The following is a 23,345-nucleotide window of genomic DNA, read 5'->3' on the forward strand; positions in this document are numbered from 1 at the left end:
ATTTTTCAAAAATAAAAACTTATTTTTTGTAAAAGTACATAAAATTCTATTTTTTCCTGAAATAAATTTTATATTTTTGTCTAATACTGAATATTAATTTTTTTTAATATTTATCTTTAAAAATTTATAGAAGAAAAAATATATATATTTCTTTAAAATTTAAAACTTATTTTTCAAATGGAATGTTCGTCAAATACGCGAGTTTAAGGATCAAATACGCGAGTTTAAGGATGGGCATGTGCACAATCCAGAATTTCTTGTCTCTGGAGTCTGGACAATGTTCGCGAGCAATAATTGTGTTTGGATATATTGGGTTAAGTATATAATATCAAATACCAAAAGTATACAAATATCGATCGGTTTTTATTTACAAAATAACAATTAATTACAGTTTCATTTATTATTACAAAGCATTGTCTTACCAAATAAGGGATTGTCCAGGATCCTCAATACCTTCGTAATAAGAAAAATAAACAGGAAACACGTAACGTTTTAAGAACTCTAATTTTTTCTCTATTCTCTCTAGATGCCTCTCTCTTTTCTCATTACAATCGGGATTCCACTGATTTTCCGATGAAAACCTCCAAATCCTTCCGTTAAATTGCATCTTGCTTGTTTCATTAATTTTCTTAATAAATTTCTTTCTTTGGACAAAATTTTCTTAGAACTAAATCATCGAAACTTTCGATTTTCGCTCTTATTCGTTTTCCAGATGATTTTTTAGATTTTGTGAGTAGATTATCTCATAATGTAGGTTTGTGGTGTAGACCTAATCTTTTTAATTTGCAGCTGGATTTTTTCTCATATGTTATTATTTTAGTTTGATTTCTCTCCCTGATTAGAGTGTGTGCTTTTTCTCTCTTTTTTTTTTATGAGAATTGGTGTTGATTTATCGATAAAAACCTTTAAAGAATTGCATTTGTGGTTGATAACTTAAACGGATTATTTGGAAAAGATGGTGAACATAGAGTAAGTGTGACAGTCCAGGAATCCGGGGGTCTGGATTCTGACGTCACCACACAAAACCTTTTTAAAACACTTTCGAAAACCTGTAAATTTTTTATTTTTTTCAAAAGATAATAAAATCAGAGAATTTAAAACCTGAAAACATTTAATAAAAGATTTGAATGAGAACATAAATCAAATGATTTCAAAACCTGAATTTCAAACTTGAAAGCCATAATAGGAGAATTTCAAGAGAACATTTAAACTTTAATAACTGATTCGAAAGAGAACATTTAAACCCCCTAAAAGCAACAGGATCGCATCCAGGTTACAGTATTGAAATTAGAATCTACCACTATTATTACACAACATCTCTTACCAAATCAGATCATCCTCAATAAGAAGAATCACTGTCAACTATTCCAGCTTGCACCAATCTCATCAACTTTCCTGAACACTCCTCGACCACTGGATCCTCAACTCTGTCTCCTCGCCTAGCATTAGCCTTACTCACAATCTCGATCAATCATCTCATCTTTAAGCCTTTCTGAAATGGTTAGAAAGGAATAGCAAGGGTGAGCAACAATGCTCAGCAAGTAATAATAAACAATGATAGTTCTGAAATGATATAATAGAAGTTCACGAGTTCAAGATATAAGAGTATTCAACCTGAGTTCATGAGTTCATGGTATTGTATAGAATGATTTACAATACCTTGCAGCGTTTAAACTGAGAAATTCAATCTTTCCAAAGAATTATTGAATTGGACTATCACATTTTAATTAAAACCAAGGTTAGGCAGCTGATCAGTTCCGCACTAACCCCGAGCAGGCCCCGCCATGTTCTATCACTGGATCCAAGGCACTCATTGGCCTAACATGACCACGAATCTGGTCCACAGGTTTATATAAAAACAATAATCCAATTCTCTAATTCAATTCAAGAAGCCGACGTAAATCAACAGAACATTATCATAAATATATTCAACAACTGAATAATTTCAAATCAAACTTTGATAATAATCTATTCATAAATCATGATCCATCATTTCATAAATCACAGTTCAGGAAATCCTCAACTATTTAGTATCCTCCATTATCGGCTAAGCAACTGAATTTAGCCTGCTAAACCAACTGAATTTAGATGCCTCTCTCTTTTCTCATTACAATCGGGATTCCACTGATTTTCCGATGAAAACCTCCAAATCCTTCCGTTAAATTGCATCTTGCTTGTTTCATTAATTTTCTTAATAAATTTCTTTCTTTGGACAAAATTTTTTTAGAACTAAATCATCGAAACTTTCGATTTTCGCTCTTATTCGTTTTCCAGATGATTTTTTGGATTTTGTGAGTAGATTATCTCATAATGTAGGTTTGTGGTGTAGACCTAATCTTTTTAATTTGCAGCTGGATTTTTTCTCATATGTTATTATTTTAGTTTGATTTCTCTCCCTGATTAGAGTGTGTGCTTTTTCTCTCTTTTTTTTATGAGAATTGGTGTTGATTTATCGATAAAAACGTTTAAAGAATTGCATTTGTGGTTGAGAACTTAAACGGATTATTTGGAAAAGATGGTGAACGTAGAGTAAGGACCTATAAATATACCCTTATCAGTTTCAACATCGCTTATTTTTCTCTATCTTCTGTATGAAAACAGACGTGTTAATCTATTCAAGTTCGACTCGATATTTTTTAGATGTCATATGGTTGTTATTTATTGAATTATTTTCTTTCCCTCAGGAAGAAAACAATAAAAATACCACGTATTGTTGCGTCATCTGCATTAAGATTGGGCCGGGCTTTGGACCAGTGGCGGAACCAGGAATGAAATTTAGGGGGGGCTGGAATTTAGGAATGAAATCTCTCTAGGTCGCAGGTATTGATTGGTTAAAAGGTCTCAAAGAGAACGTTGTTTAGAGTGCATTAACATAAATACAACAGTAAGCAGCAGCGTCGAGAAAAAACTTGACTTATAAAATAGCGAATTTTTTGCGCCACAAAATGGCTGTAGACCCCCGAAAAAGCGTAAGCAACCAGTTCCAAGTGACATGGCTATTGATTATTACTTTCTAAGATGTCTCCTTCTCCATGTGTGGCGTGATAAGATAAGAACCATCAAGGGCCCGGTTTGTCCTTTTTCCCACAAGAACCCCATTGTCGGAAATATTAAGCCTACTAAAGGCAGGGAGAGTCGGAGAGAGTAGGTTGCAGGCCTGTAAGCTATGGGCTCTAGAGGGAGATGATTCGCGGATAAATGAATTTATCACAGTGAGAGACTGAGTTAGGGTAGTGTCAAGTGTGTGCGTATGATTTATGAGTGTATCGGTTTGAATATATTTGTTAATCAGACTCTCTTTAGACTAATAGCAAGTCCAAAGCACAGAGAGAAAGAGGGTATATATAAGAATTTATTATAATATATAGATAGAGCAAGTAGAGAGAGGTGCCTTGTAAATAAGGTTTCAAGAAGTTGTCCTAATGATATAAGGCATCACTAGGACATTGTTGAATCAATAATTTTTTATCAAATGTCCTAAATTATGACTTATGACATGTTATAAGACATCTCTTGAACTCACTCTTTGTACCCTAAATTATATTGACACTGGTTTTTCGAGGTAGGGGGCTCTAGCATCCCTCTCTGATTCCGCCACTGCTTTGGACATCTGCTAGGTCGACTATTATATGACCCCGGCAATCTTTTCAGTCTGGTTTTATGGGCTTTCGTCTCGTTATAAACAAGAATTTCTAGACAGGCAAACGGCTTACAGAAAATCATCTCTTGCAAATTCGAATTTCTTCTACAACAATCTAACGTTGTGAAAGAATAATGGTATTTCTTTGTGAACTTGGGTCTTTTTCTGATTACAAGTCCTTTTTATGTTTTTATTAATAATAATTTGTCGACTTAGTTCAAGTTGTTGTATTATTGGTTCAAGTGTTGCTACAATATTTGTTAAAGTAAGCTGTGATGTAACAAATTTGAAACACATCCAAGTATGTTGGGGGTTGTTTCGGCTTAATTTATAAAATTTATTTATCTATTGTTAGAAAATATTTACAAATAAAAATAATTTTTAATTTATGTGTTATAGATAAATTTGTTATTGAATTGTAATTTATTCGACATAGAACTAATAATTATTATAAATCATCTTTCAAAATGATCATATATATTATTATTAATTCGGATTTTTAAAAACCCCAACGAATCACTAAAAATAATTTTGAGAGTTCAACTTATACATCATATAAGTTTATATATCACACAAACTACAAAAAGACTATGAAGTCACCGTAGAAGCCGAACCACAGGCAAAGAATCCGGGCTGTTTTTTTTTTTCCGAAACTAATCACGGGCTGTTTTAAATAAGTTGAAAGACAAGTGAATCCAGTTATCAGAAAAAATAAAAATTATAGCACAGCAATACAGCATGAATGTTTTATATAATACATTTTTTAAAACCAAGCTACCCCAGACAAATAAATAAAACCACCGAAAAAAACAATAACTCCATGTTCTTTGGTCATTGGAGAAACGATTCCCTCCTGTTTCTCAATTTAATTAGAAAAAATAAAATTATAAACACAATAAAAGTAAACCATCATATCACTTGCTCATTTAACCTCTTTTCCCCCTTCTATCTCCCTTGGTCCTCTTATAAGGATCTGGCATATTCTGCAGATTCATTGCACCAAAAACACCATATGCACTACTCTCATCATACTTGCCCTCATCTTCATCACTAGTTTGATCAAGTGCCATCAAATTCTCCTCATACTTGACACTCTTGAGCCTCATTTTCATTGCATTTCCTATTCCACCTCCCTTGATTTCGTACCCTTTGAGAAGCTCAGCCACTTCTTTCATCTTAGGCCTGCTAGCAGGCTCGCTCTGCACACATAAGGATGCAACATGGATCGTCCTTTTCAGCTGTATTTCATCGAAAATTCCTCCAAGTTTCGGGTCCACGAGGTCTTTAAATTTGCCATTTGCAATCAGAGGCTCAGCCCATTCGGTTATTGTTCTCCTTACTCCACCAGGGAGTCTTTCTATTGGTTTTCTTCCTGTTACGAGCTCTAGTAGGAGAATGCCGAAGCTGTAAACGTCACAGCTCTCGGAGACTTTCCCCCACATTGCATATTCTGGTGCTAGGTATCCTAATGTGCCTTTGACACGCGTGGTCATGTGACTGACGCCTTCTGGAATCAGCTTTGCAAACCCGAAATCTGCAACCAGAGGCTCAAAGTTGGAATTGAGCAGCACGTTACTGGCCTTCACGTCTCTGTGAATTATGTGGGGCGACACCTCATGGTGCAAGTACCTATAATTAACCGCATTAATATGAAATTAGTTAAGAATCAATATTGTGTTTATGCATACAAAGGCCAGAGGATCCAGCCTTAGTTGCCAAGTCTAGAAACTTACACTAGGCCTTCGGCAGAACCAATGGCAATCTTCATCCTCCTCTTCCAATCTAATTTAACATCAGTGGCGTATTGACCGTGGAGATGGGAGAGCAAGCTGAGATTAGGCATGTAATCATATACAATTAGCCGCTGATCAGCATCTGCGCAATATCCCCTCAGTCCTAACAGATTTTTGTGTCGTACCCTGCCCAATACTTCGACTTCAACAGCAAATTCCATCTCTGCTTTGGAATTCATAGATTTCAGTTTCTTTACTGCTATCTGCATTAAATCAGAAAGAATGTAAGCACGGAGAAAAAATTAAATCATAATACTTGTAAAAGTTCATATTTTATGAAATTTACTTGAAGACCATCAGATGTTTTCCCAAAATAAACGCTTCCGAATCCTCCTTCTCCAAGTTTCTTTTCCTCACTAAAGCCATTAGTTGCAGTGTGCAATTCTTTGTAGGTAAAGATCCTCCATGAAGAGTCACTTGATGATGACATCCTGCATAAATTCAAGACAGGGGTAAAGCTAGAGAACCGGATACAACTAGTCTACTCAGTGGCGTATCTAGTAAGAGACATTGGGAACACGTATTCCCCTGAATCTTACAAAATTATTAAAGTGCCCCACAAAATTTAAAAAATATATAAATATTTTCCGAAAATTTGCTTGATACCCCCAAGATTTGGATCCTAGATCTGCCTCCGAGTCTACTTCACAAAAATGTGACAGTACGATATCTAGTTTTCGGGAGATAAATCTAACACTTACCCTTCTTCGACTTGGTCACTAACGCAACAACTAAGAGAAGATCCCATGCTTGGTATCTTCTGAGGTACTCAGAAGCTTGCTTCAGATTTGGCACATATCAATTATGGTGCTTTCTCTTTTCACTATAACATGAGAATTGAAAGTATATATTATACGTTTCTTACGTAATGCACTGCCGACCGAGGCCGGCCGGCTGGAATATGCTGTATAAATTACGAACAAGTTGTTAAAATGATTTAATAAGCGAGATTATGGTTTTTAAAGTACAAATGTATGCATTTCAGCAGTCCTGCAAGTACAAGTGCCGAAATTTTAAGATAAGTTTATTAAGTAAGTCGACTAACTGGCTATTGTTTTTACTTAAGATTTGCAGATAGCCGAATTCACTTTGACTCGATGGCAAAACTCAATCCACACTGTTATTATTTATGGCATCACTTGATGATGTTCATATCTCTTGACAGATTGTTTATTATGGTGAGTGCGACTTAAGAAAAGAACCAAAAATACCTTTCTTTTTTTTATAAAAAGGAATCAAATTCATTAATCAAAAGTCATACGGTATCTACAAATATAATCGAAATTATATCGCTGTTGAATTCTTTCTTATTATAGAGGCAACTAAGCGATTTGAATATATGTACTCGTTTTCACTTGATTGGCTTTCATCTGACTGTTCTGAACAATCAACCATAGATGCGATTCCATAATAATTTTCAAATCTGAATCAAACCCATGAAAATCATGCCGATCTATAACCTCGGTCATGAAGAATATCAAAACACACAAAAACAAAAATCAACTCTCACAAGAAGGAGAGACTAACAAAACCTAAATAAATTGGGAACTTATTGAAAGGAAAACAAGATTAAATAAGAAAACAAAAACAAGAAATCAGGCCTTTCTACAGTGAAAACCGATAGAAGCCCCCTCGAAAACTTTTGATGGAGGCTAGGGTTTAAGAGGGAGAGAGTGTCTGGGAACTTTCCACGAATTATTGCAGCCAAAAATACTTTAATGTATTTTTTCAGTTAGCTGAGTGATTTTGATTTTGACTGATTATTCATAAAATGTGTCAAAGCTGATATAGATTTTTTTAGAATTTAAGCACAATAATCAACTTGTATTTGAATACCATAGATTTTAAATAATCTCATTAGATTTTTAAACATAATTTAAAATCTTAGTTAAATACTATACAATCAAATTTTATAGAATAAATTAAAATCTCAATGAAACACACCAAAATTTTAATGAATTATAAACAATCTCAATTGAATATATTTGGATTAATGGGAAAATTAGTCCCAGTTCGATATTCTCGTAATATAGAGTTATATAAGGTATTTAATAAATTAATTTAATTTTTATATGAATAAAATTTTATAATTAAATTTTAAAAATAAATGATCAAATTATATTTTATACACAGCTTAAATTTTTTTTTTTTTAACACGTAAGAACCCGCAGCCGCTACTTTAAAATTTTTGTGAAGTAAAATCATAAGAACATGAGTAATAGAGAGAGTATCATATTTTAGTACTATTCTTTATACGTGAAAAATATTGAAATATTAATAAAATAATTTTTATCCTTTTCATAGCAGACCCTCAGAATCAAGAATTAAATTATTCGGATAAATAAAAATCAAAAAATAATCTGAAACTAATACTTAATCTTTTTATCAAGGGAAAATAGATTTTTTTGCCACTCAACTTAGGGGTCGTTTGGTTCGAGGAGTGGTATGGGGTTGGAATGAGGAATCGGGTTAAGCTGGTATGGGTTTGAGGTATCATATCTAGGGCTGTAATTCGAGCCGAGTCGGGCGAGTTTCGAGCCGAGCCTAGTTCGAGCCAACTTTAATCGAGCCGAGCCGAGCCGGCTCGATTAACTAATCGAGCCTAAATCTTTGCCCGAACTCGACTCGGTTAATTTCACGAGTCGAGTCGAGCCGGCTCATTTAGCTAAACGAGCCGGTTTTAACGAGCCGAGCGAGCCAGCTCGTATAATTTTACACTTAATCGAGCTCAAACCTCTACCCGAACTCGGCTCGTTTAATTTCACGAGTCGAGTCGAGCCGGCTCGTTTAATTAAACGAGCCGAAACCTTTACCCGAACTCGGCTCGTTTAACGAGTCGAGCCGAGCCGAGCCCACTTAAACGAGTTCGAGCCGGGCGAGCTCGCGAGCCGCCCGACTCGAATTACAGCCCTAATCATATCTGATATCATGTGTTTAGTTGAGTGCTGGAATCAATATATACAATTTTTATAAAAAAATAAGTTATTAATATATATTAATTAAAAATATTAATAAAATTATTATTGTCATATATTTTTGCATCATTGATTTAATTTTGTATCAAACATTAATATTTCATTACTTAAAAAGTGGGAAAAAAATAAAAAATGAATATAGCTCATACCTCCATCTCATACCCACCTCCACACTTGGGTATCAAAAATCCATACCTTGGGGGTTTAAGGTATGGGTTTCAGATTTTGTTTTTCTCAACCAAACACCAGGTATGGGTTTGGAATGGACAAACCCCATACCTCATTCCAGAAACCCGCGAACCAAACGACTCCTTATAATGTTTTTGGAAACTTATCACCCAACTAATTTATTTTTTATTTTAGTCACTAATGTTAGGTTTGGTTATATTTTTAGCCACCAACTTAGGTTCGGATTTGATTACTAGCATTATGATAATTTTTTGTAGCATCATTTATACATAGTGATAGTATGTAATATTTTGATTATGTGTCGTATGTTTATATTTTTATATATAACAATAATAATATAAAATGAGCCGATGAAAATTAAAATCAAGAAAAATCGTAATTGGGATCTAAAAATTCAATAAATCATGAATATGAAATTAATGACTTCAAACGCTGAGTTTTCATTCGGAAGAAAAAAAGTAAAATTATATTTGAAACTACATCTTTTAAAGGCCATAAAATGCGTGTAAAATTCTTATCATCCAAGGTAAACGACCTTGGAGACATAAACAATATTATATATAAAAATACAAACATATATCAAATCATCAAATTATTACAGACTATCACTATATTTTAATAATGGTACACATAATATGTAATGCTAATAATTAAATCCGGACCTAACTTCAGTGACAAAAAAAAAAGCTGAATCTAACACTAGTGAATAAAATTTAAAAAAAAATTATAATTGAGTGGTTAGTTTCTAAATACGCAATAAATTTAGTGACAAAAAAATTACTATAATACTAGTATTCAAATCCGAACCTAAGTTGGTGGTTAAAAAAAAAAAACCAAACCTAACATTAGTGACTAAAAGAAAAAATAAATTAGTTGGGTGGTAAGTTTTTAAAAACACTATAAGTTGAGTGGCAAAAAAATCTATTTTCCTTTTTATCAAACTTTAATATATGTACCTTCTTTTTCTCAGAACCGAGACCGACCCGACCCACATCGACCAACCAGTCTGACGAGCAAATACTCTTCACTCGTTTTCAATTCGCAATTTCAATTCGACAAATTATTCATTCTGTATGGCTCCTCCTCCCAGATCTGGTGACGCAATCTTCGCTAACGTTGATCGTGTTGTAAGCTTCATTTCCCGACCAATTCGTTTGATCTTATGTTTCATACATATGTTTACGGTTGTTTTTATGTTTATGTTTATGTACAGAACGCTGAGCTTTTTACTCTAACGTATGGTGCAATCGTGAGACAATTACTCACGGATCTCGAAGAGGTCGATGAAGTCAACAAGCAGCTTGATCAAATGTATTTATGTATTTGTTTTTATTCTTTATTTTTGTGTGATTGTGTGTGTTTTGATTTGTAAGTGTGTGATTTACAGGGGTTATAATATTGGGATTCGTTTGATTGATGAGTTTCTTGCTAAATCGAATATTTCCACTTGTGTCGATTTTAAGGAGACTGCTGAAGTTATTGCCAAGGTACCACTTTTTTTTTGGGTTCATTTTTATGCATTTCTGGTGTACTTTTCGGTTATATTGCTAGTGGTTGCGTATTGAGCTAGATTGTGGAAGACTATTGTGAAATGTGGTGGTTTTATTTATTATATATGGAGGAGGCAAAAGATTAATGATTAGTGCTTCATGTATATAAGTCGGACGATGTATCACTACTTAAGGAAGATGAATGAGGGCTGACCTTGTGATCTAATCATGGTGTCTATATAAGATGTATGTGAACCTTCACTTGTGTGCATATAGTGTGCCACTTTTGTATTTTCTTTGTGATAGGCTGCTGTGGAATCAAATTGATTCACTAATGTATGCCGGTTATTACAATTGCGTCAGCCAAGGAAAATCTTGAGGAACAACTCGTTTCATATTTCATTTTTGATTTGACGATAAGTAGGTAGGTAGACAGGAAAAGATTGAAGCTTGAGGTTTAGGAATTGAGTGATGTTTAGCAGTAACTTGATGATTTATCGTTTTACCTTTGTAGTCCTATACTAATAGTTATACTTATCCATGTGAGTTTATCGAGTTTTCCTTGTTTGTCATGTTTTGGTAGGTTATACGTCACAATTATAAGTATATCAGTTACAGTTTCATTAGATATTTTATATCAAACTACTATTTCAGCTTTCACTCATTTTTCTGAAGTACTATGTCAACCCTTTCTGATGGTCTGGAGTCTGGACATATTCCATTGGAGCAATTGATCATATATTGTACTGTATCAGTTGATTTCTTACTTGCAATTTTGTATTGTTATATGAACAGGTTGGTTTCAAAATGTTTTTAGGGGTCACTGCATCTGTCAGTAATTGGGACCCCGAGGGTACAACTTGCAGTATTATATTAGAGGATAACCCACTGGTAGACTTTGTTGAGCTTCCTGATACTTGTCAAGGTCTTTACTACTGCAACATCTTAAGCGGAGTTGTCAGAGGAGCTCTAGAGATGGTGAGTCATTTGCCTTCTATAACAGATGTACACATCTGCGGTGTAAATACAGTAATTACTATATTATAACAAGTGCAGTGTTTTCCTATTAAAATTTTCAAAAACAGCACTTGAACAATGCTTAAACAATTGCTCAATCTGATTGATAAATTATCAAATACGATTATCGGTAGAGCAATATTCGCAAGTCCTTAAGTGTTTACGTATTACTGTTAGCTGTACGTTTATAGTGGTAAAAGATTGTTACGACTTACGAGGACTCCACTTTGTTTGAAAACTCATTTTCTACCAGTTTGTGACTTTATGGCATTTTATTTGGATATTCTGTGCCCTTATTTTTCTTTTAGCACATATATATATATATATATATATATATATATATATATATATATATATATTTAAAGAAACTGAATTGTTGATTTAATCAGTGGTATGGTGCATGTATACTATCTTGCCAAAATTTCATTATATTGGTATAACAAGGCCTCGGGTTCATTTGTAGACAAATTTACATCTACTTCTTTTTCTTCAATTTTAGGTGTCAATGAAGACTGAAATCACATGGGTTCGAGATATGCTCAGAGGAGATGATGCTTTTGAGTTGCGCTTAAAACTTCTAAAACAAGTCCCCGAGGAGTATCCATACAAAGATGATGAGTAAACATTTTAAAGTGCATAACTAAAATGCCAAAAAGCATGTAACTCAGATATTTGGAGGTGCACCATATTTCTGTCATGTTGGAGTTGGATCTTGTTTTACCTGTTAACAATTATTATGCAACGCTTTTATGTGACTATTGGTGATCAAATATTATTATAGCTACTTACATTTAGACAATTTTATGTTTTGGATAAAACTCTGCATAAAATTTTGTTCTTATTTTGGTAAAACTTTATAGCCTTGCCTAGCTATTTATACTACTTGCACAGTGAATTTCAAAATTCACTTCAGGGATGTATTCAAACAGTTTATTACTGTGATTTCTTCTTCTGACAATAAGAAAATATTAAGAGTATATCATTATGCATTTTGGTCTGTAAACTTGCACAGACTTTCCGTGCACAGTTTTGATGCTATGCATTGTTAAGGATATCCAACAGACGCCAAGTGAAATTACCTACTCGAGGTGGCAATCTCTTGTTGGTGCCGGACTTGAGCTATATTGCCTAACTTAAAATTGTGTCTTATCTCGGGAACATGAAGTTGGAGTCGCTAGTAATCGCGAATCAGCATACCGCGGTGAATATGTACCCGGAAGTTATGACTTAATTTAATAAGTTGAGTCTGTTTAGATAGTTTTGACTTATTAAAAACTTAATAATTAGTATTAAAAATATAAACATGATAATAATAAAAATGATTTAGGAGTAATTTACGATTTATAGGTAATTTTTATCAAAAAAAATTAATAATTAAATCACTGAAAAAAATACCTAGAACTTAAAACTTCAGACTTTAATTTGCTGACTTATCTGGTAGCACTACTATTACTCCCTCGGTCCCCGGGTGACGGCCCTGTAAGTCATCTTTTCTAACCAGATGGTCCTGAATGGCACGATATAAAATAATGGCCCTGAGTGTCACTTCAAAACGTTACTTAAACAAACGTTTTGTCCAAAACGTGAATGCGCTTCACGTTTTCATTACTCAAATGGGCTGGGCCTATAAAACGTGAGTTAATATCACGTTTTGACTTATAAAACGTGAGTTAAAATCACGTTCTCACTTTGTTGCAGACTCAAAACGTGGGTTCGTCCCACGTTTTGAGTAATTTTTTTTTTAATTTGTTTAATTTCAATCATAAATAAATCATTCTAAAATCCAAATATTAACCCTGAAATATTAAAAACTATTAATCTATACTTTTAAGATTAATCTTTTTAATTTGGTTTCTCGGCTTTAGAGCCTTCGGCCCTGCAGCCTCGCATTAATTAGGGTTTAGACTCGAAAGAGTAGGGCCGTTATCCTCAATCCTAAACCCTAAACGTCGGCCAATTTAATATACAGTACGAATTAATCATTCTACAACCCAAACCTAAACCCTAAAAGTTAACGATTGTAAATTTATTTATTCCGCCGGCTTCTCGGCTTCAGGGCCTTCGGCCCTTCAGCCTCGCATTAATTAGGGTTTAGGCTCGAGGGAGTAGGGCCTACCGGCCCTACACCCTCAATCCTAAACCCTAACCGTCGGCCAATTTATTATACAGTACGAATTAATCATTCTACAACCCAAACCTAAACCCTAAATGTTAACGATTGTAAATTTATTTATTCCGCCGGTTTCTCGGCTTCAGGGCCTTCGGCCCTTCAGCCTCGCATTAATTAGGGTTTAGGCTCGAGGGAGTAGGGCCTACCGGCCCTACACCCTCAGTCCTAAACCCTAACCGTCGGCAAATTTAATATACAGTACAAATTAATTTCAAGTATAAATAAATCATTCTAAAACCTAAAGGTGAACCCTAAAATGTTAACAACAGTTAATTTCAAGAATTTTTTATAAATTAATCAGTGAAACGTGAGTTTGTATCACGTTTGAAGGTGGTAAACGTGATTGTAAGTCACGTTATACTTATTCAGTAAATGGCAAAACGTGTATGCGTGTGCCGTTTTGAAAAATTATAAAACGTTACTTCAACATGTGTTTTGAAGTGCCAGTGGGGGCCTTTTTTCTAGACAGTGCCATTTAGGGCATTATGTATTGAAATTGTGCCTCTAGGGGCCTTTTCTCTCGGTCCCCCTCAGTAGTATACATTAGGGGCCTTTTCTCTCGGTCCCCCTCAGTAGTATACATTAGGGGACGAGGAAACGGCACGGACTTTAATGCTCCTGTAACATGTAGTTGTGTAATTTATTTTTAAAATTTTCATTTTCTGAATTAAAATTTGGATGTTATATTTTTATTCAAAAAAAGAAAATCTCAGAAATAAGTTACGGAACTATATTTTATAAGAACGTTGAAATGCATATCGAGCAGTTGAAAAGAAACGTATACAATTAAACGGGAGATAGAGAGTAGTATACAAGCTAGACTGGTTCAAACAAAATGAAAAAAGTGGAAGGTAAATAATTTAGAGAAAAAAAAACTGATCAGAAATGTTAATTAGAGTTGAAATATCACTCATATGACTTCAATTAAATATTAGGAAAAGATAAGTGGGTTACATTGTCAAATCCATGGTTGTGGAAATTATCATATATAGCTGCCAAAGAAACAGGATCAGATGCGATTGAACATAACTTACATGGACTGCAATGGCTGTCGCTTTGGGCCACCCTATCCATAAAATACCTCTTCACCAATGGAAGGTTGAGTTCCTAAACAGTGGAAGTGAGCTCTGATACAGTTGTAAAATCCTATGAAAGGTTTCACTTTTGGAAACTTTGTATTATATATACATTTTAACTAGTGGAGGAAACTAATCATCAGGCTCGCCAGAAAAATCAGGTTCTTCGGGTTTTTTAGGTACATTAGGCAACCCTACGCTCTTAATTCTTTGAGCTCCTCTCCGGGTATTTGCCGCAAATCTTGAGGCCAATATTGTCACCCCAAGGTTCATTTTTACCTGAGAATTTTTCAAACTACCAGACTTCTTGTCTTCTTCATCCTCTTCTTCAGCCCCATCAAGACTTTGCTCACTTAAATTAAATGACTCGAGTGCAAGAAGGTCTTTTGCAATCATTTTCCTCTTATATCGTCGCCAGGCAGCCTGTATAAAGCATGCGGCCCATGTTCTCCAATGGTGCGAGTAGAACCTAAATGTATGCTGAAGCTTCTTGCTATGGAGGCGCCTGAATTGATTGGCCACAAATTTAAGGTCTTCAGCTCGCAATGCAAAAGCTTCCACTTCAACCAGTGCTCTAACTGTTCTGGTTGAAGAAGGCAAGTTGGCAGTTGATTTTGGGAGCAAAGCCCATGCAAGAAGTTCCTCTCCACAAAAATCTCCAGGTCTTAATGTTATAGAATTAAAGAAGCCTGTGCGTCCTCCATTTGTAGTAGAACTCTCTAATCTCCCTCTAATAATAAAGAGCATTTCTCCCACAGGGTCTCCCTCACGAACAATGTAGGTATTCTCAGTGCTTAAAGAGGAGACAAGACGTTCACATATAGCATCAAGCAACTGATCATCCATCTGGGAGAAAAATGGGACCTGCCATATAAACAATGTCAAAACCTAGATGAAAGAGAAAATCATTCTTGATTTGTAGTTAGATATCAGTTCAGGATCTTTACTTGCAGAGTAGTACTAGAACTTATCCTTAATCAATGAAGATTAAAATATTATGCTTAAGTTCTCAGGATCAGATATTTTACACATGACAAGATATGATCGGAGAAACATGATATAAAAAATTCTGGAGGTCAGGTGTATGCGATCCCTGCTGACTACTGAGAATACCCAGATTTCATAATATTCAGCTGCTCGACATAATGTGACGTTCATTAACAAACAATTATTTTATTCGAATGTGTAATATTTCATAACAAAAGAATATAACATACACGTCGAACAAGGTCCAGGCATAAGTGACGTTGGATGTCTCGACGAAGATCAGCAGGCAAACCATAGAGTATAGTTTCTTCATCTACTCCACGAGTTGCAAGCCATTTGTATTGAACATAACACCTAACACGTTGCCTCAAATCTTCAGGTAGTTGGCGATGCCTCATCCACTCCTCAGTGTCACGTCGTTTGAGTCTCCACTCCTCAAGCCTGACTGTTAAGGACTGCAAGTACGTCTACATATGCAGATACAGAGACCATCTAAATAATCAGAGAAAACCAACATCTGAAGGAGCGTGTGTGTGTAGGTTGGGGGTGCATCATCAGATATATAAAAAAATAAATGCAGTCATAAGCCTATTACAAATTGCTACATGAGAATGCAAATGAATCGAAAATTAAGGACTCCAGTAGAGTGCTGCAGATTATTTAATCAAATGTGCATACGTGCCTTTTGAAATCTAAATTCCATCACTTACTGGATTAAAGTGCATCTGTACCTTTTGAAATCTAAATTCCATCAAGCAACAGAGATCGTCACATGAAGGCGCTAGATGAAACTTGCATGTATGATAAATGTGCAGTGCAGTAATGAACAACCATATTTCAAGAATTCGGAGGCGGTGGTGAGAACTAGCTTCTTAATAAAATTTTGTAGTAGATATATCCATGTGGAAGGTATTCTAGTAATTTTTATCATGGGCTGCTGAAACAAAGATATCAATGTGTACCAGATCTTTATGCTTTATTGTTGATGTATTCTGGTGGTTTCTATTAAGCTATATCAGCCTGTGTAAAATTGTTACTAACAAAGACTACATTGTATGGATGTGATGTGTGTGATTAGTTGGAACTAGCAAAGATAAAGGAAGCATAAATCGTAAAACAAACTTCCAATTAAACCCGAGACTTTTATATAAAAATTTCAAGCTCAACGCCTATCATACTATAAAAGAAAACTTTGACGACATAGCATGGACGTTCCTTGTACACTTTGAAGATTCCTGTGAATAATCTCCGTCACACAACAATTTTACAGAGTCGTGGTCAAAACCTCACAGGAAATCTGTATTCCTTTAGTCAAGTCGAAGGCCAGCAAATTATTGTCATTAGTAATTATCTCACCAAGCATCTAATATACGTGTATAGACGATGTACATAGAGTCCAGAAATTCAATGAGAGATTCTTTGTTAGACACTTCAGCTGCACAGCAGTTGAGAATTTGGCTAAAAACTAGAGTAAGCCAGAAAGGTGATTATCATTAAGAAACTTGAGACTTAATCAAGTTTAAGATATGTGTGTCTGTCACTGTGGGAGCAGTTGAGAATTTGGCTAAAAACTAGAGTAAGCCAGAAAGGTATTTTCATAAAGAAACTTGAGACTTAATCAAGTTTAAGATATGTGTGTCTGTCACTGTGGGAGTGCACAGGGGCACAAATTTGTCTACTGCCTACATATAGCTATCATGTCACCCTTAAGATTTACCATAATCGCATAAGTTAAATCGTCTGCCATAGATCTACCAACTTCACTTTTCTACCTTTATTTTTATATCTGACAGTTAGATAATGTCTTCCTACTGGTCAAGAATTTTTGAATCAATAGACCTCAGATTTGTACTAGAACTACAGAGTACAGTGATCAGGGCCGGCTCAACCATAAAAACCAACTAAGCGCTCGCTTAGGGCCCCAAGTCCTAAAAGGGCCTCATTTTTTTATAGTTATATACATGTGTTTAGTTTATAATAGCAAGTTCTAAAAGGGCCTCATTTTTTTATAGTTTTATATATGTGTTTAGTTTATAATAGCTAAACTTTAATTTTTATTTATGAAAAAATTATTTAAAATAAATATTAATTATTGTACTTTAAAAAGAATATATATATATATATATATATATATATATATATATTAAATATTAATATATTATAAATTAAATTAACTTAAACAAATGAAAATTAGATTAAGCAAATTATTTTAAATTTTTCAGTGATATGTGTAATCACTTAATAAATGCAATAAACATACTGTTTAAATAAATGGTATCTATTTTATTTTTCATAAATTTTACATTATTATAAATCATGTGATTTTTAACTTTTGTGTTATAATACTTTTTAAAAATTTAATTAGTTTAAATGTTATATTAATATACAAATTAACCTAAAAAAAATAAAAAGAAGAATATATAAAATGATGTATAAATTTTGTGTAAAATGTAAATACAATTATTATGTTCTCATAAATAACTTTTATGTATAATTAATTTATAAGAATGCAAAGTATAAACTATTTAAAATATAAAAAATAAGTATAACATAAAAGTTTATTATAAATAATATATAAATTTATATATTAAATAAAATAAAAATATTTTTATATATGAAAAAAGGCCTCCACTAAAATCTTGCTTAGGGCCTCATATTTAGTTGAGCCGGCCCTGACAGTGATTCATTAAAAATTTTATGTGAAAAGCGATCTATACCAATATAATAAACAAAGGGTTGCTATAATATAAAAATAGTCAACTGATGTGAAAAGATGCTGAGAACTCGATATCAGGTTAAGAAAAGGTTTTGATCAAACAGTGAATTACCTGCATATTGCCGATTAAATGTGCAAATAACACGAGACCCACAATGGCGATGAGTATGGCAAATGCTGTCTCCTCGATATATGTGCTTGTTGATAAATTCTGCCCATATGAACTAATAGAACAAGGAAAAAGCATTTGTGTTAGATTTGTGGATCCTTATCTCTGTCAACCCTTACAGCCAAAAATCAACCTCTATTATTGATTAAAGTTTCATATTACTGCAAAATAAACCTAACCTTGCATAGACTAGCACTTATTAAAGTGTGTGTACAATTAATATAAAGAGTTTTGAGTGCATCGATTTCCTTGATTTACTAAAGCTACAATATACTGAAAATAACAGAAAATACTATCAAAATGAATATCAGAAGAACAGCTTTTCTTCCAATATTCACAGCTTGACCACAAATCTAAATCAGGCAAAATATAAGATTATTCTTCTTGCGTTATGCGGAGTTCTGCTCCTCAACAAATTTCTTCATAAAGTGGTGAAACTGCATGCATTGATGAGAGAACCTGGAATCTCCATCAATATGTGTGACTGAAAGTATTAAAAGGCCTAGTCGCCTAGATGCCTGGACCTTAATGCAATTTAACTCGCAACCTTTACTCTCTTGTATTTTCCTTTTTGGTCTATGAGTATTCATCTGCCTTTAAGTCTGTATTCTCTCTTTTTACCCAAACAAGCCCGAGTATAAATTACCGATAGGACATATATTATCACTGTAACAAGAGGAGACTTCACATATATGAAAGTCACTATTGTTTAAGTTAATTTTTAAAGTAGTTACAACATCTTCCAGATATACCATAAAACCTATATCATGTATGTTCACACAGCGTTTCACAGTCCAAGAACAGTAAACAGTATCAGGGAGTTGCAAACATAGTACACTAACAAGAGGGCAACTGTTACCCGGACTCATTTTTGCCTGGAGTACCCATCTCAGACAATTGACACTTGGACATGGGTATGGACACTGGATACTTATTTCAGGACATAACCATTACAAAAATTCAAATACTGCAAGTCTGACACTTAGACACTTGGACAATTCCAACCAAATCTGGGTAACAAAGCATTTTCATAACCAAAATATATGGTCGACACATATATGATACTTGGTAAAGCTTCATTAGTAGTTTACTGCTTGCCTAGGAGACTGATTTGCCTTTTTGTGTGTACTTCAAAGTCAGATATACGAGTATGTATCACAGTACTTGGTATTTATACCAAGTTTAGTGTCCGGATTATCTATATCATCAGAACACATTTTTGAAACCAACAAAAATTATTGAGAAGTTCTAACTATGATAGTGTTTTGCCATTCCAAACAACCAATGAGCTAGAAGAAATATACCTTAAGTTCTGTAGACCCCACCACAAACAATAGAAATACTTCTCCATAAAATTTGAGGAGACAACATTTTTCTTGACTGCATCTTCAAAGATGCCATACTTAAAGTCAATCTCATTGTCGGGATTACATTTTTTAAACACATTAGTACTGTCAGCCCAAGTCCTGCGAGTATCATGGTTGAAGGCATAACAATTCAAATATTCAGAGCAATTTCTAGAACTGGTTTCACTATGGCATATTGATTTCCAGCATGAGGCGTGACGGTCCAGTGACAACAAGTACCATGCCGCCCCTAAAACCTACAAGAGAAGTGGAATTTTAGTGTACCAACCACACATTATATACGTGTAAATATAATCCTTGCAATTGATTTCCCCATGCTTGGGTCAAAAGACTCAAAACAGCAGATGCAAGAAAATATTTGTAAGCAACATACATGGCTAGCCAACATGTAGAGTAGCAGATTATATGCAGCCCCTGCCCAAGCAGTTTTTGTCACAACTCCGTTTGCCTTAATTATTTGTGAACTTAATGGGAAAATCAGATAAAATCTCGGAATATATTGGAGTAGCACAATCAATGCAAGGGCATTGTTATTATGATTAGCTCCTGGACTTCTAGTGGCAGGAATAATAAACCAGATGACGATCTGCACAAAAGAAAAGGAAATCATGTATATGTTCTTAAGAAAAGTGTCTTCACTTAATAATCATTGATTTCTTCTTCAAGTGAGTTGTTATATCCAGAAAACTAGTAACCTAGACACGCACACAATGACACAAACACACAGAGAATACTGGCTATGTTGCGGAAACACAATAATAAAAGCATAGCAATACTAGACATTACCAAACTGTAATCCTCGAATGATTCGACAAAAATTACAACATATTTTGTATATACTTTTTAGTATATATTGTATAGGTAAGCATGATTATTCTGTACAATTGTTATATTTATCAAAGTCTGATTGGGTTTAATATGGTCAATAAGTCGTACATGCTCTATATGAAGTATAATCACTGAAGTTTTAATAAAATATACGCTGAGCCCTTTATGCTCCTATGTCAAAATTACGTTTGACAAGTAAGATTAAGATTGGAAATGCAAGACATGGTACCTGAGGAAGAGGCAGTGTTGCAATTAAATCTATAAAGAAGTCAGACCTCATATATCTACGAGCAATCTTCTGGGGATCCATAACAAGCTCCCCCCTCCCAAACACCCGAGAACTTGGTGCAACATAAGCAGTTCGGAATTTAATTACCACGTGCAAAATATAGAATAAATCGGCAACAGTGCGGAAACAAGTCACTATAATTCGTAGATTCAAATCCGTCTTCACACACCATGATTCCTTGCTTCCACCAACACTTGGCAAGTAAAAATACAGTGGATCAATAAAAAGTGCCAGCAAACACGAGATTATGAAAATGCGGTTCCACTGAAGCACAATTTCACTACCCGGATCAAGAATCCTCTTACTCCATGGCTCATAGTCCTCCGAAAACACCTTAGACTTCACAGTTTTAAGATTGTCAGATATTTTATATCTGCTAGGTAACCCAGCGTCACCTTTTAGCAAGGAAGATGAAACATTGTATCCTGATGATGACTTTTGTAGATATGAAGGATCACTTCTTGCCCATAAAGCATCTTTCCTCAACTTAGCATCAGAATAAAACCTGCAGTTTACATGAATTAGCAGAAGGGTTCACGTATCATCTACAAATCCACCTTAGAGCCACTGAATTAATATATTATAGCAAAAAAGGTTCGATAATAACCTAGCATTGGTGACTTAGCTATATAATAAACATGTACAAAACCCTGGTAACAGATTAGCTCTACTTTTTAGGGTTTCACAACACTCCTAACAATATCATTGACTGGTAATTAGCTTCTAACACAGTAGTCTGATCAACTAATTCTACATAAAAATAAAGATCCATTACACACACATTGTCGGCTCGCAAACAGACAACTACAACAGCCATGAATATCAACTGCGTATCATATCAACAGACTGGTTAATACATTAAATTATACACCATTTTGTATCCCCTTTTGCCCACACTGAACTGATATTCTAGATCCACCACTACACACCATTGACTTAACAAACCACAATCATTAACACTAAAACCAAGCATCAACACAAACCCATCTCATAAAAACACAAATTACAATCACAATAAGTGATTGAGCAAGAATAAGCAACAAAAAGGGTACAAGTAAAAGTACGACTACAAGTGCATACCTCACAAGCTTGTCTTTCTTCACCTCCATACAAAAGCTGAGAGTGATAGTATTGGTATTATAATTATACACCAAGATTCTGAAAAAGAGCCTGAAAACAAGAAAGAAATCAAGATTTATTCAAGACCCATTCGAGAAGGTGTGAAAAAGAATTGTGTGGGTGTGAAAACTGGGCTCATGGGTCTTGAATTTCCAGGAAAAAGATGGTGCTTTATTGGGTTAAAATTTACTAGTGTTGTAGACTTCTAGTGCTACTACCACTTTGTTTTGTAGTGGTCTGTTAATTACACACATGACGCAACACTGTTGTTATGTAAGGAATACGAAGATCAGTCAATTATTTTGACCAGAATTAGACCATCTGGCTGTCAATCCCACAAGATCATGCTTCACATGTACATGCTTCACATGTACATGCTTCACATGTACTCCCTCCGTCCCGATGAATCGTATACGGTTTCCTTTTTGGTACGTCCCATCAATTGTATACATATTAAAAATAGTAAATTTTTATAGGGTTTGTCTAGTGTGTGCCCATGCGTACACATTATACACTAAATTTGATGGTTTTGGTGGATTTTGATTGGTGGACTTGATGTAAATGTAGGGGGCCATCTTTATTTATGATTAGGTGACCAATAAAAATGCACCAAACTCACAGGAGTTAGTGTTTATTGTGTGCCCATGGGCACACCATAGAAAAACCGATTTTTATAATATAAAACATCATTACACTAACTACTTTCTTCCACTCTCTCCATTCTATAATAATATAAACACTATTACACCCACTACTTTCCTCCACTATCTCAAATCTATTGTATTAAATATAAATGGGTCCCACCACTATATCCATTTTTCACCTAACTTTACTCATTTATTACATTATTTCTTGGTTTCCGTGTCCCAACCATTTGTATACAAATGGCTGGGACGGAGGGAGTAACTTATTTATTTTGTACTAGTAGTAGTATACACTTCAAAGCGATATGTAAAATAAAAATAGATGATAACAAAAAAAAAAATGAGTAGATATAATTTGTGTGCATTTGGATGTATAATATAATTAATATTCTTTATATGACAGTTTCTGATATTATGTTCTCAGATATTCTGACTACAAATTTGGAATCATAGTTTTGAAACCATTTTCTTTATTAATGTGATTAAATTCAGTAAAAATAATATTATATCATTCTAGAAAAATAATAATACTTTTTGAAACTATTTGAAAATTTTGAAATGAGGAATGACGAAAAAATTAACTTCTAAATTTATTCTCAATAATATTTTTTAAATAAGATATAACGCAGAGATTTGAGAAAAAATCCTTATAATTTAACGGAATAGTCAAAAGACATAAGCAAAAAATATTAAATTCTATTTTCTTTTTCTTTACTGAACTCATTGCCCAATGGTAAGAATTCAAATTAAAATATATTATTTTTTATTTTAATAGTAAAATACATTTATTCTTGTCTACTCCATTCTTGGGTCAGCCCAATTAGCAAAGAAAAAGGTGGATCAACCCGACCCGGATTTCTAAAAACCTACCCAACC

General features: G+C 34.1%; 3 protein-coding genes across 3 annotated transcripts; 1 reads left to right on the forward strand and 2 right to left on the reverse strand.

The window, feature by feature from the left end:
- Nucleotides 1–4,169: 4,169 nt before the first annotated feature.
- LOC108226881 (PTI1-like tyrosine-protein kinase At3g15890) lies at nucleotides 4,170–6,286 on the reverse strand. The gene is made up of 4 exons (XM_017401878.2): nucleotides 6,135–6,286; nucleotides 5,720–5,864; nucleotides 5,374–5,636; nucleotides 4,170–5,269 (listed from the first exon to the last, which is right to left on the reverse strand). The coding sequence occupies exons 1-4, from the start codon at nucleotides 6,179–6,181 to the stop codon at nucleotides 4,567–4,569; spliced, it is 1,158 nt and encodes a 385-aa protein (XP_017257367.1). The 5' UTR covers nucleotides 6,182–6,286; the 3' UTR covers nucleotides 4,170–4,566.
- A 3,276-nt stretch (nucleotides 6,287–9,562) lies between these two features.
- LOC108224945 (uncharacterized) lies at nucleotides 9,563–11,903 on the forward strand. Its single transcript, XM_017399714.2, has 5 exons — nucleotides 9,563–9,724; nucleotides 9,811–9,908; nucleotides 9,985–10,084; nucleotides 10,883–11,065; nucleotides 11,604–11,903. Exons 1-5 carry the CDS (start codon nucleotides 9,671–9,673, stop codon nucleotides 11,724–11,726), a joined length of 558 nt encoding a protein of 185 aa, XP_017255203.1. The 5' UTR covers nucleotides 9,563–9,670; the 3' UTR covers nucleotides 11,727–11,903.
- A 2,277-nt stretch (nucleotides 11,904–14,180) lies between these two features.
- On the reverse strand, nucleotides 14,181–22,024 carry LOC108227637 (cyclic nucleotide-gated ion channel 17). Its single transcript, XM_017402891.2, has 7 exons — nucleotides 21,787–22,024; nucleotides 20,647–21,211; nucleotides 19,963–20,175; nucleotides 19,527–19,825; nucleotides 18,166–18,277; nucleotides 15,568–15,804; nucleotides 14,181–15,214 (listed from the first exon to the last, which is right to left on the reverse strand). Exons 1-7 carry the CDS (start codon nucleotides 21,813–21,815, stop codon nucleotides 14,483–14,485), a joined length of 2,187 nt encoding a protein of 728 aa, XP_017258380.1. The 5' UTR covers nucleotides 21,816–22,024; the 3' UTR covers nucleotides 14,181–14,482.
- Nucleotides 22,025–23,345: the final 1,321 nt, after the last annotated feature.

The sequence above is a fragment of the Daucus carota genome, chromosome 6, assembly GCF_001625215.2.
Source record: "Daucus carota subsp. sativus chromosome 6, DH1 v3.0, whole genome shotgun sequence".
Taxonomy (NCBI): Eukaryota; Viridiplantae; Streptophyta; class Magnoliopsida; order Apiales; family Apiaceae; genus Daucus; species Daucus carota.

Excerpts from the sequence above, each read along its gene's own strand:
- LOC108224945 (XM_017399714.2), top strand. The coding sequence starts at position 9,671 with ATGGCTCCTCCTCCCAGATCTGGTGACGCAATCTTCGCTAACGTTGAT. Across the intron at positions 9,725-9,810 it reads TCGCTAACGTTGATCGTGTT|AACGCTGAGCTTTTTACTCT; the intron begins GTAAGCTTCATT and ends GTTTATGTACAG. Across the intron at positions 9,909-9,984 it reads AACAAGCAGCTTGATCAAAT|GGGTTATAATATTGGGATTC; the intron begins GTATTTATGTAT and ends TGTGATTTACAG.
- LOC108226881 (XM_017401878.2), bottom strand. The coding sequence starts at position 6,181 with ATGGGATCTTCTCTTAGTTGTTGCGTTAGTGACCAAGTCGAAGAAGG. Across the intron at positions 5,865-6,134 it reads AGTGACCAAGTCGAAGAAGG|GATGTCATCATCAAGTGACT; the intron begins GTAAGTGTTAGA and ends GAATTTATGCAG. Across the intron at positions 5,637-5,719 it reads AAACATCTGATGGTCTTCAA|ATAGCAGTAAAGAAACTGAA; the intron begins GTAAATTTCATA and ends GATTTAATGCAG.
- LOC108227637 (XM_017402891.2), bottom strand. The coding sequence starts at position 21,815 with ATGGAGGTGAAGAAAGACAAGCTTGTGAG. Across the intron at positions 15,805-18,165 it reads ATTTAATCGGCAATATGCAG|ACGTACTTGCAGTCCTTAAC; the intron begins GTAATTCACTGT and ends CTGCATATGTAG. Across the intron at positions 15,215-15,567 it reads GCCTGGACCTTGTTCGACGT|GTCCCATTTTTCTCCCAGAT; the intron begins GTATGTTATATT and ends TTTATATGGCAG.